This window comes from Serinus canaria, chromosome 1A (genome assembly GCF_022539315.1).
Source record: "Serinus canaria isolate serCan28SL12 chromosome 1A, serCan2020, whole genome shotgun sequence".
In the NCBI taxonomy this organism is placed as follows: domain Eukaryota; kingdom Metazoa; phylum Chordata; class Aves; order Passeriformes; family Fringillidae; genus Serinus; species Serinus canaria.
Genome location: NC_066314.1, coordinates 45,804,823 through 45,822,863, shown reverse-complemented (window position 1 = coordinate 45,822,863; position 18,041 = coordinate 45,804,823). Strand labels below are relative to the sequence as shown.

The window sequence follows — 18,041 nt, the reverse complement described above, 5'->3', positions numbered from 1 at the left end:
TGATTTTTCCTGGTGATAACTGAATGGAAAGCAGAGAGGAAATTTAATTAGCAGTGACTGTATTAGAAAGCAGCACTTTGGGAGAAAAATGGTCACCTTCTGGAGTCAAAATTCTCATTGGCATCTCACTGACATGCAACTTCCCAATGAAATTCCACAGGATGAGTCTTATCCAATCTACATAAAACAGACTGTTCTCCTTCCTTCCCATTTCTCTCACATGGATAATCCCAACTTTTTCATAAGAGAAGCCTTATTTCAAGAGAGAAACCCTATATGTCTGTGTTTACATTACACATTATATGGAGTAATGTATTGCCTTAGACCATGTATTTGTGCTCTAGAAGAGCTACTCTAAACTTCTTTGTGAAATACCTCCTTTTTCTCCTCAACAATTTTCTAATCCTTCAACAGGTAAATTATTGAAATAGTCCCATCCTTCCTAGTCCAAGCATATTGTCCTCTATGGCCCAGATGTAGAAAAAGAATTTGTAGATTGAAAATTTGAATCTTGTCCACTGGTACAAGTATAGCATCCCCAGAAGTAAGTCTCCAAGCAAAGCCTGTGGTTTGCAGGTGAAGACAATGGCAAAGTGAAGGGGTGGGCTTTGAACCACAGAGCAGGGAAATGTCTCCACACTTTTTCTCCACACTTTCATGATGAGCACCTGCTTCCAAACTGTCTTTCTCAGGAGGAGAGTGCAGTTCCAATGGAAAAGTGCAGCATTAGATACTCAAGCAGAGGCGGCAGTGCCCATTGGGCTGACCCAAAGCTGGGACATGCTTAGCTGTGCCATAGGTGTGGGCACTGGGGGCTGTAGCATCTTCAAAAAGATTTTGAAGATGATTGTCTCCTCTGGGACACATTCAGCTCCTACTCTTTGGATGCCACTGCATGCTGAGCAAAGGAGGAGCTGATGCCTCAAATGCCAGTGAGATCCTGATGTTCTAGTTACTGGACACACACATCTTTGGGAAGCAGCCTGCTGAGTTCCTATGGGCACCTTTAACCTCTAATTTGAGAAAGGTACAATCTGGCACACTGCTTCTGAAAAAACTTCTACCTCCTGCTGTAGAGACTTATAAGATTCCCTGTAGAACTGAAAGGAGGTGCACTGAAGAATAGCTCTGGAACAGAAAGGAGGTACACTGAATAGCTCTGGAACAGGTACAGTCACCACTGCTCCTGACAGAGGTCTTGGTGACACAGCTGACTGGAAAAACTCTGGTATGAGAATAGAAGACCAGCTGACAACAGGGAGCAAGTATCCTCTGAAAATTACCAACATGCAAATATCATCCTGCAGGCCAAACTGAAATAATCTGCCAGGGGAATAGAAATATATCTTATTAAAAATAGGAAAAAGAAAGGAAAAAAAAAAGGAAGGGAAAAAAAATTGAAGGGTCACTTAAGGACAATCTTACCAGGAAATTCAATATTTGTAAATGAACTGATCAGAGAAGATTCAGGTGGATGGCTTTATAAACCAGCATAATCCCAAACCCAGGTAGGTTAAATGGTGAAAGATGAAGATATATAACATCCCAAACTATAAACATCTGCAAGACCATTCTTCCTGGGAAAAACATAAAGAGGGTCTTATAGTGCACTTACTATTGTATTTTGTTTGTTTAAAGGCTCCTTCTCATTCCAGGGACACAGAGGAAGCTGTAATTGTCACTTGGAAATTGCAATTTGGTACAGCTTTTTCTTGGCTGTCAGCATCAGCAGCAGTGGCTTTTTTGGCAAGTAGCCATGAGAAGACATGATCCCTGCAGGCCAATCCTGACCACTGTGTGAACCTCAGGCAGGACTGTCTCAATCCCTTTGGGACTCACCAGCATTGGCAAGAGCAGCCTGCTAATCTCAGAAGAGTTGAATCAATATCAGAGTATTTCCAATAAATAGGAAGATAGTCCTGGGGTATCACCCAGAACTGACTGCATATGTGCACAGATAACAACATTCCTGTTGTTATAAAGAAATCACTTTCCAGTTGTGTAAGTTATTTCATGTTGCATTCTTGGGTCATCTTAGTAATTAAGCATTTAAAAGAAAATCCTACCAGCAATTCCACCATTTCATGGCCTCACTGAGCTACTTTGCCTCATACAGACAAACATCCCATAACTCAGAAGTCTGATTCTCTGCTGGCAAGATTGATAAAAAGGAAAATCTTCCACCAAAGCAGCAATGTAGAGGTTCAACTTCACTGAGGCCACTACAGCAGCCTCTTACCAAGAGCTTCTGTAGAGTAAGGAGAGCAGATTTATAGACACCTATATGTCCAAATCCCACTGGAGTAGCACTTTTTATTCAACACTCACTGAATCTTGCTTTTCTCCTGCATAATAAAACCTTCTAATTCTATTTAGACCTGAGTTCTCAGTCCCAAGAGCATGTGGTTTCTTTCTGGTGACCACAGAGAGGAAAAGATTAAGGCTATTTTCTGAAGTTTAATGTCTTCCATAAGGGGATTTCCTACCAACACTGAATGAATTAAGTCCTCTCTCTCTCTCTCTCTCTCTCTCTCTCTCTCTCCTACCCTCCTCCTCTCCATCTCTCTCCTCTACTCTCTCATCTCTCTATCTCATAATCTTTTCCTGAGAGAACCAACACCCTGAAGGTTCAGAGGCTGGTACAAGCTTCAAAAGCCTTTCCTTCCATCAACACTCTCAGTGACAAACTAAAGGAATAGATAAAAGCTCATTTGCCAAAATTCACGGTACACTGGGCCGTCAATAATTTCTGGCTTTCAAAATAAGAATGCATTTCTCCCATAGTGCATTTTTCCCTAAAATCTCTCAAATTAATTTAGATTTACAAAAGTGGGGAAAAAAAGAGGACAGTTTGGCCTGGAGAAAGTTTCTTTACATTCCAGAGGAAACATCTGAGGAGAAAAATCCTTATTTCATAGTTTATAAAGATTTAAAGAATGAACTGAAAATGAATGCAAAATAAAACCATACATTTTCAAACAAATAATTTTGTATTAAAGATTAGGAAGTACATTTTTTTATACAAACCTCTTCTTCTTCCCAGTCTATCAAGTCCCAATCATAAGCAATTACTGCTCGCCTTCTTTTCCAAAACTCCAGAAAAACAGTGGCTAGAGCAAGTAGGGAAAAAGATGCAAAATTGTTTTTAAGTCAAGAAAATGTTAATGACGATCACAGAACTGTTGAATGAAGCTGTTACATTATTTTAATTTCTTTGCATAAATGGATTCCTTTGAACAGCAAATCATGCTGATGATCAAAACTGCTTTCAAGAAGCATTGCTTTCTAAGGATTAGTTTGCTTGCTTCAAGTATGATTGAGGCTTTAGAGATTTCATTTAGTGCTAAATGAGAATGTTTAATTTCTAACCAACCAAAGGAGTGCTCTCAAAGAATAAAATCATTCCTGTGAGTCATCACTGCTAGATAAAGCAGATTTCTGATGAAGCTAAAGGTTTCTTGGGGCCATTGCACATAATGGAGTAACTTTCTTTCTTTGAAGACCATTTGCATGACACAGAAACCAGAACCCAGAGAAAGCACAGTCCAGTGCGTTTGAAAATGTGCAGAGTAGTACTGGGGAAATGGGAACTTCTGGTTTACACCTTTTTAATCCAACTCCTTTTATTTTACAGTATGTGAGTTCATATATAGGGTGTGGTGTTCATGTCTGATAATTAAACATTGTGTACTACAGCCCTTATTGATGGAGTTCAAGATGGAGTAACAGGCCTGCACATGACTGCCATGGGAAGATGACTGGGAGTAAAATTAGAGAAAGCTGGGAGGTTGTGTTCACATTCTGAACAGAAGTTAGAACAGTACAGAAATTATAGGGTAAAACAGAGTTGCTGCTGCCTGGGTGGAATGTAGGCGGCATGCCTGAAACCCATTCCACCATGACTCCCCATAGACCCAATCTGCAAATTTAAGCACATGCTAAGGGGAATGGAATGGAGGGTGGAGCAGGATGGAGACACAGAGGTCACGCTCTGCAGTAATCCTTGCTGGGAGGGGAACTGATGGTCCTTTGCAGCTGATAAACAGCACAGCACCAGTCAGCCAGGGGAGATAGGAGAGGGTGTCTTGCTGCTGAGCCAGCAACTGTGGTGAAATTGTTGTTCCTGAATGAACTGGGTTCTTTAAAACCTAACTGTACTATTAACACACACCTCCATCCCAGAGTTACCTGCCTTCAAGGTACGACCTCCCCTTGCTGGGCATGCACTTTATATTTCATTGAGTATATCTTTAGGAGAGAAGTGAGAGAATTTTACACCTGTCAATAGCAAAGATGTGTTTCACTAAATCTAAACAAATAGTCTAAAAGTAAGTTAAGAATGGGGAAAAGTTACAGAAGACTCCATCATAACTTCTGGGATCAGGGAATGGGCTGAACCTGTCTCCTCCTCCAAAGGAATGTCTATTGGGTAATAATCATATTCTATGCTCACTGAATGATCATCTTGAGCTAGGTTTGGTTGATGATTAGAGCTTGTCTGGGTATTGCTTTGAATACATTTTTGCAGTCTGCTACCGTCACTGCCAATCTTTGAACTTTAACCTGACACAATTTTCCACTCACTGTTTCTGTATTAATAAAGAGTGCTGTCCCCTGAACTGTTGGTGTGAGTCCTTCAAGGACTCTGGCAGATGTCAGCAGTGTGCAACATACTTGAATTAAAGTGTGAAGACCTGGGAGGGGGTCTCCCCCCTGCTGTTGGTGTGTGTCCCTGAACAAGTCAGTGGAACCACCCTCTGACCCAGTGGGCAGCTCAGTGGAGAGTCACCATAACAGGACATTGACAGAGTGATCAGACACAAAGGTATTGGCTTTCCTGGAGCACTGACAGACCAATCGAATGTAAAGGATTTTTGAGGAAATTCCCACTTTGATATAATAACTGTGCTTTCATTTTGTGATGGAAATAAAAATCAAGGAAACAGTAATAGCATAATATGCTCATAATCCAAAGATTAATACTCAGCCTGCCCAAAGTTACAGTTGTGTTAAACATTTATTTTGTCTAAAGGATGCAGAAACTACTTAAAGTTAACACAAATCAATGGGCAGGCTTCCTCTCCTGCTGTGAAGTGGAGAGGAAGACTGCCCTTTATTGCTCACTGAGAAGGAGCAGATTGATAACCAGAGAACATAAACCTCTTTGTTCATGAGCTAGCACAGTATCAGCTGTAACAGTGTCACAATCATCTGGCAATATAATTCACCTCCAGTCACAAAAGTGTCTTCTTAGTGGGCTGTTTGCCCTACTGCAGCATATTGATGAAAATGGGACCTGATACTAAGTACTGGCATCAGTTTGGCAAAGTTAATTTTTAGATAGGAAGAATTATGTTTTATTGTACTAGCTAGTGCAGTGGAAGTGTGCCTAGGAAATAAACACTACAAGCAGACAAGGTAAGGTATCAAAGGCATGTGTAAGGAAGCAGATATTTGGTTTGAGAGCATTTTCATATATCAGGTGATTGTTTTTCTGCAAGCTGGAATTATGTTACACCAAGTAACAACCACTTGGATTTTAGTCTAATAGAGAGTCATGAGCCTAATGCTTCTATAAATGTTTGTAATAGTTGCAGTATAATTGCTTGTGATCAGCAAAACCAGTAAGTGCTAACGAGGCTCCACAGCTACGGAACCACAAGATGGTTCATTCCTTGATTTTTTTCCCTGGTAGACCTGCTTCTCTCCTATCAGCTCATATTGAATTATTTTGTTCAGGCTAAACAGGTAGTCCTGCACTGTTTGCAAACCTAGGAGGAAGAAGCCTGATTGATTTCTGCCACTTTGTTTCCATTCCAGAAAGCTGCTGGTAGCAGAACTCCAGTTGTTGGAGTCCCAGCCCTGAACGTCTCAGATACACCTTTGTTGAATAATACTTCTTTTCTTTCTTGTTTTTCCCACACCTGGAGAGAGGAATTTATGCACACTGTGTTTTGCACATTTAGCACCTGTCAGAGTAAGTATGTGAAGTTCCTGAGGCTTTTTTAGAAAGTTATTTTCTAATCACTAAGTAGTAAATATGATGTTCTGCACAGCGCTGTTTCAGCTTTTACTGTGTTACACTTTTCTCCCTCTATTCAGTGGGAGCTTTCCCTTGCTAGTTATTTTAAAATATCTAGCACAGTGTGCAGCTTTCCCTGGCTAGATATTTTAAAATGTGCTATAAATACCTATCTTTGATTGATTCACTGTGCTACTGAGGTCTTCCAAAAGAACTGCATTTTCAATTTTCTCTGCTTATTCTCTAGCTGTAGTTTTAACTACAAATGTGCTATACAAACTTCAGCATTTTCTGACTTTGACATTCAATAGGACGCAGTTGTATTTTCCCATTTGTGTAAAGGAGATCCCGAGTTTTCTCAATATTTCCTGCTTGGAATTTTGCATTTCTTATTGGCCTTAGCTCCCAGATCCTTTCCTAGCTTTTCCTATACTACATTTGCCCTACTTCAGAACTCAGCCTTGCAGCTGGGTCCTCAATACCCACTTGTACAAGCAGCTGTCTTCACATCATTTCCTCAGCTGCTTTTGTAACAAGTTGTGATCTTATCTCGTAATGCAAAAGGCCTCTTGTAGGAAATAGCTCTACCCTGACCTTCTCTCAGAAATCCTCTCTCTATTGTTTTTCAGAGCACCATTTAATAAATCCATCCTGACTCCTAGAATATATTCTATATACCAGGAGTACTGCTGAAGAAAACCCTTCAATTCTCTCTCCTTGGAGAGCAGATTAATGTCAACGTTTTATGCTAGAGGCAAGATTTGTAGGAAAGTAATATCTTTTATTAGACTAACAGATACATACAGAAAAATTGTTTTATGTTGGCATTTCTTACTGCTTGAAATTGCTTCATGCCAGTTGTCTGTTTCCCCTCCCAATTTTGCCTTTCAGTGAGTGTTCTAAAGCTACTTCCTTTATCAAAGCAAACATGCTACACAGGAAAACATTTCAAAAAGGACTTTTCTTCCATCATTAGCTCCCCAAAGATTTGCACAGAGAGATAAACTACCACCAGCCTACCCTGCCTTCAGCATGGCTTTAGAAATGATAAATTGCTGGACTTTCCTTTTGAACAGTTACAGAATTTTGCTCTAGAGTTTCAGGAAACATCTAGGCAGAAACAGCTTTGCAATAAGTTACCCAGTACCTCAACTGGAAAATCAAAATCTACAATTCCAGCTGGCTTTACTGAAACATGCTGGAGTCAACTGAGTGTCAAATTTACTTAATTTTTAAAATGAGAATTAATTTTTCCTTCACTTTAAATGTCAATATTTTTTTGAATTAACATCTTTCTCTCATTTTCTGTCTTTGGTAAGAATCTAATTTAGGCAGTAAAAAGAGAGGAACTTTTCCAAAATATGGGAGTTCCTTTATCATCAAGCCAAAAATTTCTCAAGGCATACATAAAGAACAAAGTGGAGATGTTTCTCCCTAGTACAGAAACACAAAACATGATTTTGCTTCCCTATATTTGAAAGCTTTGAACATCTGGAAAATGTCATCAAGAAAAAATTATTTTGCAGCTTCTGAGATGATCATGTCTCAGTGAGCATCAATGGCAATCTGTTCAACAATGAAAAAAATTTAAGAAATGTTAGTGATTACAGGGACTCACCTTTTCCCTATAAACCACAAAGATTTATAGCTTCAATCTGTTTGAAAGGGTATTTCCTTTCAACAGAAGTTTCAATACAGAAAAACTTAAACAAGCTAATAATGAATTCCTTTAGTGCACTAAAGGGACACTGTTTGTCCTTTGATCAATCAGTTACAAATGAAAGTTTCCTTAAGTCATATGGCTGTCAGGTATACTTTGGTAAGCATCACACCTTTTTTTTCTATTTTATCAATTACTTTTACTTCTTTGCTTACACCAGGCAGAAATTAAATAAGTGAGGTGAAGGGTCAATGTATTTTTTAAAGAGAAGTGTACTTCTATTCCAATATCCCCTGGTACACTTACCAATTCCAGCCTTTCTTTGATGGGTGTCACTAATGCCACAATGAAGTGTTATAAAAGATGGGTCCCTGAGCTTCAGAGCCCTGCAGTCAGGCTCATTGCTGCTCCACAAATCAAGCATCCCCTGCTAGCATTTGTCACAGTAATTCCTCTCTGCAGACCACAGAAGTTTGCTCATCACTTGGAGATGTTTTATATTTATGTTTAAAATGGGAGCAGGCAGCTTAATTCATCAACTAAAGATGTCTTTAGAGCAAAAGGATGAAAGCACCATACAGATCACCTCTGCATGGAAAGACCAATGGCCACACCTGGTTTTGAAACTCCCAAGCAAATGGTTGAGGCTTCTCTCTCAACATGGGAGCTTACTAATGGATGTAAGGATGGTGAAGAAAATACTTTAGATAATAAAACAGCATGCAAACTCTGGCTAAAGAGATAACACGCTTCTAGATGCCTTTTTACTGTCATTCTCTTTTTATGAAAGCACTGCCATATTTATTTAATATGTCAGTGTCAAACTGGATCATCTGGAAGGCTGAGCTTTTCACAGCCAATATTTTCTGAGCTTGCCGGTTGTTTCACGCTGACAGAAAAAATATTTCCACAATCAAACTGCTATCATTGATTCTTCTCTTCCTCTATATGATTCACTGCCATGCTGGCAATGCCTGCAGCTGCCAGTAGGCTACTGCAGACTGAAAACCCATTTAACACAGGCAGCAAGCCAGCTCCTAAATACAGGAGCAGAAAATCCCTGGAAAGTTTGACTTCCCTTATCCGAATGTTGCTTTAGCCCTGTCTGCATGGGAAATACCTCCACCAGCTCACTGTTTTCTCTTCAGACTCTTCTTTAAGAATGATGGTTGGTGTGGAGCCAGAGGATTGCCCCATTCCCCAAGCCACAGCCCACACTCACAGCTCCTGCTGGTGCTGCCCCTCCCTCCCTCTTGGCAGCCACCTCCCAAGCCCAGGGAAAGCCTGCAGAAGGGCTGGGGAATGCTCTCAGCCCAGCTGCTGCCCTGTGGTCTCTTCTCCAGCAGCCAAATCACCCGGGGGCAGCTTCTGCTGCATTTCTTTCTTATTTCACTGTGGACTTGGGTGCTGTGGATGCATGGGTGGGCAGTGCATTGCTCCCTCCTGGCAGGCTGGTGTGGAGATTCCTGGAGGGAATTGGGTCTGGGAGTCCGACAGTGATGCTGAAGGAGGGGGAGGAAGGAGAGAGATATGGTTCCTGTCAACTAGAGGGGGGAAAGAGAGAGGAGAGAGCCCACAACATTTTGTAGCAGGCATGTTCAGCCTCCTCAGGCTTCTCAAAGGCAGCGAGCACAAGGCAGGACGGGGCATGGTGACCTCTGTGAGGGACTCCCCTTACCTAGAGCTGCTTCTCCTACAGCCCTGGATCTGGGCACTGCTAAGACCCAGAAACTATGCTGTGAGCACAGCTGTTTTCTGAAAGCAGTTATTGTAAAGGAGAAACAAAAGCACTGGTGCAAACTCTGCACTCTGAGGAAATGTCCGCAGCAGTCAGGAAAACTGCCATAAATGTTCAGCAATGTTAACCCAACAAGTTTCCTACCTAGAGATTTCCCTGCCTGTACATTGTGTTGGAAATTCTCAACTTCAGTGAGCACATGGGGAAAGAGTTTGGAAAAGCTAAGCAAGCATCTAAGGGAAATCTTTAAGGCTTAGAAATTTTTGGTGACTCTTAGCTCTGTGTAGCTCTAAAACAAAGATGAAATATCAAGCAGAAACATAAAGACTGCATGATCTGTGGATTTTTCTTAAATGTGATTTGTGAGATTTGAATATTTTTAGTATTACATGAAATGGTATAAATAGCCTTGATTGGAGGAAGGAACTGAGATAGACAGGTAAGATAATCCATGTTTCTCTGGTGGCTCTCATGATGACTCCTGGATATTTCCTGTGGTTCAGTAAAGAGATTTGCAGTTTAAAATTAGGATTATAATTACTTGGACACCTTTCCAAAGCAGTTGGAGATGTGTGAGTAAGAACAGGAGAACAATGATTAAATCTGGGTAGCTCAAGGACTTGGATGCTGTTTTTGAGTCCCCTTGCTGAGCCATTTTCTACAGTTGTTAACCTTCTCTCACAATGGCAGCTAAGAGGCTGGGCAGGTTCAGGGATTGTTTGACATTATTTTTTGTGCTGCCAGAAATTACTGGTTCCTCTTGCCTTCAATTCTGCCTACATGACACAGTAGGAAAAATAGTTGAGCCAAAAATAGAACATTTCTATGCGCAAAATTCAGCCTCCATGGCAACAGTTAGACCACACTCGGATCAATTTGCCATTCAATGAAATCTTTTATTTATTTCATCAGAGCTTTGCTTTCACTGCAAACAGCTTACATAGATTTAAGTTTCACTGCCTTTCTGCAAGGTGGGGAAAAAATGTTACTTCATTTTAATACTGACACTAAACTGGGCTGCCCTAAGCCAGGAGAAGCCCTGAGCAGTAATAGAGAAAAGGCCTTAGTACCAATGGATTTAAAAATGGTTAGAAATTCTCACAGAACTATATATATTAATACATATATATATACATACATAATATACATATACATATATAAGCTGCATATATATATATATATATATATATATATATATATTATATATATATATATAAAAGCTAAAATTACTATCAAGTAAAAACTTGATTCAACCAATTGCATCTTCCTTTTGCAGAAACAGGAAAGTCTCAAGCCTATATTCTCTTTTTTAGTGTCAGATAAAGTGTGCTGGAAAATCAAAATGCTTATGTTGCTTCACATTCTCTAAGAAAAAGATGGCACAATTACTTAATATCAAAATGAAAACTTACCCCACACTGCCATGAAAACAGCAAAAAAGACAGTAGCTCCATTGTCAAACAGGTGGGTTACCTGAGAGATACATTAATAATGTGATCAAATTGTGATCATAGGCCTTTATTTTCGATTTTCACCTCCTAAAATAAATGTGAGCATGAGTTTAGCTGGCCTGCCAATCCTGAGGATGCTTCCCTTGACATGTGAAATCCACCTGTGGATTGACAGCACTATTTGCCAGCCTGGCCTGGGGCTGACCCCTGCCAATACCAGATGAGAGCATCATTTCAGCCCCAAAGCATTAATTTTATGGAGCCACACAGAGAGGATGGATGAAAAGATAAAGGCTGATGCCAAGGACACTGTAACACATAGCTCTAGGACACAACCCCTAAGTGCAAATTGTATTCAAGTATTTTACACCCCAAATTAAACATTGGGGAAAGACAACGTTAGTGCTGGCTGAACTTGATCTGTCCCTTCAAGATTTCAACTATCCATGCTCACCAAAGACAAATGCAAAAGGCAAAATTCATGCTTTTGCCAGGAAGTATCTGTATTTGCATAACCTAAAACATACCTTGGCATAAATGCAGCTGTCTGACAACCTCATGAAGGGGCAGTATTTATCACATATAGGACACATTATGATATCTGTAGCTTGGCAGACTTCTTTACTGGAAAAACAGAAAAGACAAAAATTAATGGCTTGATTACTACAACAATCTGTCTGGATTGATAGGCTTTGCTAATATTCAGTTATTTATTGAACAAAACTGATCTGTAACTGAAGCCAAGATGTGTATAATTAATATTTGCTGACTGTCTAAGACTACAGAGTTTACAGTCATGGCTGCAGAGTGCAGTTCTCCAGGGACTGCACTCTGCAACCATGGTAGTATCTCTTTACCATTTCCAGCTTCTCCTTGAGTAAGAGTGACTTTTGGTAGGAGGAGGGTGAGGAGAACTTCAGGCAAAGTCATTCTTGTGACTTAAGTGCACAAAAACTTAGAGATGCAGCATTCAGCAGAAGGTCCAGTGATTTCTTCATCTGAGGAATGCCTCTGTGGTGGATCCTTGGGAAAGGCCTTATAGAGAGTGAAAATTCCCCACTCTTGTGCTGGCCTCTTAAAGAGCAATGGAGGAGTCTGCTTTTTCCCTAGTTTGTTCTGGCTTGCCAGCACCATTAACAGCTGGAACTGGGAAAGAAGAATTTCCTCTCTTCCCAGTTCAGGAGTATAAAACATGGGAAGTTTGACTGCTTACAACTAAGCAGTGTTTTCTTGACTGTTCGTTCCACACTTTAAAATGAAATAATTAACAGCTTGTGGGAAGATCTCTCAAATTATTCATAACAACTCACAGTTGCAATTTCTTTTTAAAAGTTCCCACGTTACCTGACTTGGCAGTGGTTCAAAGTGGTGACTCCATACAAAAAGACAAATAATCCAATGAAGGCAGCTGGGAAGAGCATCCCTGTGTACCAGCCTAACCAGGCAAAGTACAGCCCAATTTTTTCACCAAAGTACCGTCTGTTTTAAAACAAAACACAGCAAAGTTACCTGCTAATCTACTTAATAATAATATTATTAATAAGAATAATCTACTTAATCTTGTTATTCAGTAGAAAAAATATTTCTATCATATCTGAAGAGTAGATTAAAGAGGAGAAAAAGCCTTCAACTAAGCTTTTAAATACACACTGAGGGACCTGCCTCAGTAATGAACTTAAAACATTAATTGAAAAATTAAATAACCACAGTTTACTGTTTGATAAGTGGTGACCTCATGAAGGAAACACTGAGTTACTTTCAGAAAGCTAGTTCTTTGTATTTGGGAAATTGATGGTGTGCTTTGATTTTGGCCGTTTGACTTTACTGCCTGAATAATTGCATTGAAATAAATTTTATCCCTAAAGCTTGTAGAACAGCAAAAATTATTTGAGTTCAAATTAGCTCAAAGAAGTTAATTAACACGGGTTCATTCTCTAATACAGTTTATTTTAGTTTCATTATTTATTTCCTTAGCTCAGTTCCTGCAAAACTAATTTCATGATTCTACTGCAGTGGAAAGTGAAGTGCAAGTAAGGTCCATCATCTTGCAATGGTTTGAGGAAAGTCTGAATTGACTCTGATTTATTAGACATATTGCTCAAAACTAGCAGCAAAGTAGCCAGAAAGTTTCATCTTGCTACATACATATTCATTAGCAATTTCCCCCCTCCCAAACACAACCAAACTTTTATTTATGTGTTAGAGAATACATCAAGCACACAAAGACCTGCTGAACTCATCAGCAGAGGAGCAGGCTCATGTACTGTTCCATTGATTTGTGCACAGTAGATTTTAGGGAATTATTTGCAAGACTGGTTTTAAAGAATGATGCAAGATGATACGCTTGTGTTTCAGACATTTTGTAGACAACTTAAATTTGCATATTCACTCAATTTGAAAATAGCTGCTACTGGAAACTCTCTTTCACCCTAATGATGCAACTTCTGATGCATCCAGAGAACAAGTGCAGAGAGCCAGCACTGCTGGCTCCTCTACTCTACCAGAAAACATCATTGGCCAAACTTTTCAGCCAGAATGGAAAGCCCTAGGACTGTCTCTAGGGCTGGGTGCACTGGAGGCCACTTGGTCTGGACTGTACAGAATTAGCAGTTTTCAAGTTGTTATTAAAAATTTCCAGTGTAGGAAATATCTCTCTGGCCTGAGCTCATGCTCTGATGGAAGATACTGATCTGCAGTGACTATTTTCATTTGCGTTTATCAGCTCTGTAGAAGAAGCCAAGTATTGTCACTTTGTTTTTATTCTTCTGTCATTCAACAGACACTCAAAAATCACAGACTAAAGAGATGGCAAGCTAACGCTAACATGCTCAGTTCTGGCAAGGGCAGCAGGTCTGATTGTAAAAACCACACTGCAAACTGATTTTTAAGACCTGACTTGAGAGTGTAAATGAAACCTTTAGCCTGAATATTTTCCTGACATCTAGGATGTCAGTCTGTGCCTGCACCTCCAAAAATGCAAACTCACATTTGAGCTTACTTCCACTAAGTATGGATGACCTATTTTTCTCCATGAACATAGCTCAAAGTAGTGAAGTCCACCTAACTTTCATCAAGATTTATTTTTTATTTCATTCCCTACACTCTAGGATGAATGCTTCCTCATTTCAACCATCTAGCTGACAAGCATTAATGGCAAAAATAAGGGAGATTATTTACAATCTAATAGTGCAAATCATAGTACTCCTTTTGAATGAAAAGAAATGTTTCTAGAAATGAAACACCTTCATCCTAGATGAAGACCCAAGCAAAGTTCAGTGTGTGCATAAAGAAGACTGTCCATGATGGGAAGCAACCCATCTCTGAAAAGAAAGGAAAAGGCATCTGAGCTGGGTTTTAAAATTAGGTGTAAGATGCTGACATTACTTTGATATGTACTGCTTTAAATATGGAAAAACAGCCTCGATGTTCCATTATTGCCCTTTGCAGCACAGCTGGTACTCTACAGGCACGGGCTGTACTACTGCAAATTGCTTCAGGATCAACTTAATATATCAAGTCTTCTGGCCCCATGGCTTGTATATTTCTCCTTTTAGTCTCTGCTCAGACAGCACTCAGTTAAATGCTATGGAAACAAACTATGCCAGTGTGAAGGTCTTTGGAGGCCTTCCTAGGTGCCATACTCAGAGCAGCTCCACATTTATTCCAATATGTAATTCAGCTAGTCTGGACCATCATGACCCCCAGGAGATGAAAAATGTGTAGGTGCCTTTGTCGCTCCCTTCAATTTGCCCTAAATATTTGTTTGAAGAACAAATTTGTTCCTTCTCTTCTTCTGCCACCATGTAAAGGACAGAAATGTCATATAGCTCGCTTCAGTGATGTCAGTTCTCTCTGAACCAGGGCTCAGCAATGGACACAAAGAATTCCAGAGGTTTCTTTCCAGAATGCATCACTGTGCATGACTTATACCTAAATTTCACCGGTTATCATTCTACTCATTTCAAGGCCTCTGTGAAATTTTCCAGTGTTGATAACGTCTTTTTGTTCTTGTCAACTAATTTATTACTATCCTCTTTTTCAGATTATTAATATGGACAGGAAAGAAATAGTTTAAGTCTTTAATGGTTCTCCCACTGAACTTTTTCTCCACAACTAACCTAAAAAGCAGAGACATAAAAACCCCCAAGCACCTAACAGAATAATCCATCTCTCCTATCCTTATTTATACTGTACCATCAAAATAATAATAGAAATGTCATTTCAGCTTCTCAGTTGTAAGCTAGCCAGTATACTAGCCCTTCAATACCAGTTACCTTAATGGTGAACTGTATATCCCCTCAATCCATTCCAGAGGTAGAGCTATGACTTAAATCTTGGGTCAAGATTTCAATATCAATATTTATCAATAAGGCACATTTTTGGAAAGTAATAAGCTACAAAGTCTAATTTCCAACCTATGAAATGTGATGTTGGATTGTCCTATGTTTAATGACCCTCATTACAGAATATTTTGCTTTCAACATGCCTAGAAGGAAGTCATGGATCTAGAATATAGACATATCAGGGCTCAAGCCAAGATAGCTATTTTCATTAACTCTTTTGCAGGTAAGAATGAAATCCTGTTCAGAACTTTCTACACCACAGAAACTAGAGGTTTCCAGCAGGTGTTTTGGACATATGAAGCTCTCATGTCAGAAGCAATGGGGTGGGTAGAAAGGCTTGACAGGAGACTGAAAGGGAGTAGTCAGCTTGCAGTCAAGACCTTTAATGGAAACATGGAGCAAAATGCAGGTTACTCAGGCACCAGTTTTTGCTTCCAAGTTCATTCAGATACCTTTACAATCACTTAAAAACCAGTTTTCTCCCTGCATTTTTGTCCTTGAATTACATGCACAAGCAGCAGCAGGAGCAACTTGTGCACAATCAAGAGGGAAGCAATGATGCACAGAAGTGTGAAGGAGGTGATCCAACATCCCCAGGAATCACTGCAACTGCTTCTGCTGATTTACGTGGTCCCAGAGCATATAAATATAATGAGACCTGTTTCTTTCCAATTATAAGATACTCCAAGGGTCATAAATTATTATTGTCAAGTATCTATGGACACTAAATTCCAAGAGATGTATAATTAAAGTCGTGGTACCACATCTGTTGACTAATAGGAGTGGCTTTGTAAATTATGCCAACTCTGTGCCATTCCACTGCCACATGTTTCAAAGCAGAGTGGAAGAAGAATCATGCAATTTCCCTCAAATGACTTTTTCTCATTTATTTTTAGTGACTAGTATCTCCATAACAGCCAGCTGATGAGATTAAATGAAATCAGTTTGGAGTTGCTAAATTGGCAACACAGGAGACAGAAACCTCACTTTAACATCTAAGGAAAAAATAAAACAGCACTGCAGTATGAACATTTTCACTTACCATTGTGGTATCTTGACTTTAAGGTAGAAATAGCACATCTATTGATGACATAAATGTGCTATCTACATCTAATTTATTTCTTAGCCCTTCTAAAGCATAATGTCAACTAACTAAGTTCTGGCCAGACATGTGTGGAAGAATCAACATCCAGCCACTCCTTTTGTACAGATGACCGCACCACACCCTTCAAGCACAATCCCACATAATTTATTATTGGGGGGGAATAAAAAGATTTTCCTGCTGTAGAACTGGCACTGAGAAAAGTTTCTTTTTAAAGTATGCCCACTGAGACACTTCCAAGTGAAATGAACAGCAGGTCTTGCTGGTGTCATCAGTTCTTCAAGGAAAAGTCTCCAGCTCAATAGACATGAGAACTGCTGAGAGTGGCAGTACATGTGGAAGATTCATTCATGGATGCTGGATTACTCACATTTCCTTAGCTCCTCCCAAATCTTCAAATCCTCTGAAAACTTAGCAGGAGCTGAGGAAATGTGAGTAATCCAGCATCTGTGAAGTGAGAAGGAAAAGGCATCCCCTTCTCTTTGTTGTCACCCTCCTCCAGTGAGTTCATCACAGCTGTGGATGTGCCCCAGGCAGCACATGGCAGGCTGGGCTGGGGCTGCAGCTTTGGACCTGCTGAGTTGGGTGGCTTGTGACTCAGTCTGCTGCCAATGCTCAGGGAATCTCACAGCTCCCCCTGCCCCTCTCCTCTTTGGGTAAGCATCTACTCTCAACCACAGCAGGACACTCCTGACTTCAGCTAAGGGATCCATAACAATTGCCTTTTTTTTTTTTTTTTAATAGATTTTGAAAAATCTGTCTGATAAAAAATAAACTTTCTTAAAAAATCTTTAACTTTAAACCCAGGTTATGCAAGAAGGCTGCTATCAAGGTCTAGAATAATCATATCTCTAACATTGCTTATTCTGTTACCATTTATTCTCATACTTTCACAGACCTTTCAGATGCCTGATCATCAAATTAAACCAAACACCAGATACTGCCTCAAGAGCACTTTCACAAACAAGAAGTGATGAAAAACAGTAGACCACTATGGAAACAGTTGACCACTATGGAAAAATGGTTATAAAACTCTATAGAAATAAGTTGTTAGCACTGTGATAATAATATCTTGTTGTGTACTCAGAAATTAAAAGCAAAAACCCCCTTCAGTATAACTTTAAGCTCTTCCATAAATCAGCAATTTCTATGGTGTAATTTGACAAAAAAAAATTCAAATTTCCATCCCGTTTATTTAAAAAAAGAAATAAAAAGTTTTGGGGTTTAAATTATGAGATTGAATGAATTATTTCATAAAGGAGTAAAAAAATTACATGACTCAGTAAAAATTTTTATTGTATTTCTAGGTTAGCTTTTTATCTACGGAAATGACACTCTCTGTTCCATGAAATGGATAAGTTTTATATGGCCTTAATCAGGATCACTGTCTGTCTCCAGGGCTCCCCTCTACAAATCTTTCATCTGGAAACAATTTTCAGAATAAATAAGAGCAAAGTTTTCTATTAGTTACAGGACTTATGAGAGAGGCAATTAATAAACTGGACCAATTGAATATTGTGGATGACCCTTCCTGATGGTCAATGTATCCTCAGCGCTCCTGGCACATCTGAAGACTTTATTAACAGGCTCTTGTAGCTCCCTGTTCCTCTCTTCAAGTAGGAAAAGCCCATTACTGTCCAGTAATAGTTCTGCCATCACAATCAGTAAAGGCTCTGGCTCTCTCTATATGCACAAGAAATATGTAATCCTCTATTAATGCTTTCA

At 39.5% G+C, this 18,041-nt stretch overlaps 1 protein-coding gene across 3 annotated transcripts in view; it reads right to left on the bottom strand.

Annotated features, from left to right (window-relative positions):
- The window catches only part of LOC103813633 (anoctamin-4), a 235,008-nt gene that overhangs the window by 34,965 nt on the left and 182,002 nt on the right, over nt 1–18,041 (bottom strand). For all 3 annotated transcript variants that reach the window (XM_050969710.1, XM_050969708.1, XM_050969707.1), the window contains 4 exons: nt 12,216–12,350; nt 11,399–11,495; nt 10,833–10,893; nt 3,028–3,110 (listed from right to left, as the gene is read on the bottom strand). In XM_050969710.1, coding sequence (XP_050825667.1) covers nt 3,028–3,110; nt 10,833–10,893; nt 11,399–11,495; nt 12,216–12,350 — 376 coding nt within the window. The remainder of the gene's footprint in view (nt 1–3,027; nt 3,111–10,832; nt 10,894–11,398; nt 11,496–12,215; nt 12,351–18,041) is intronic.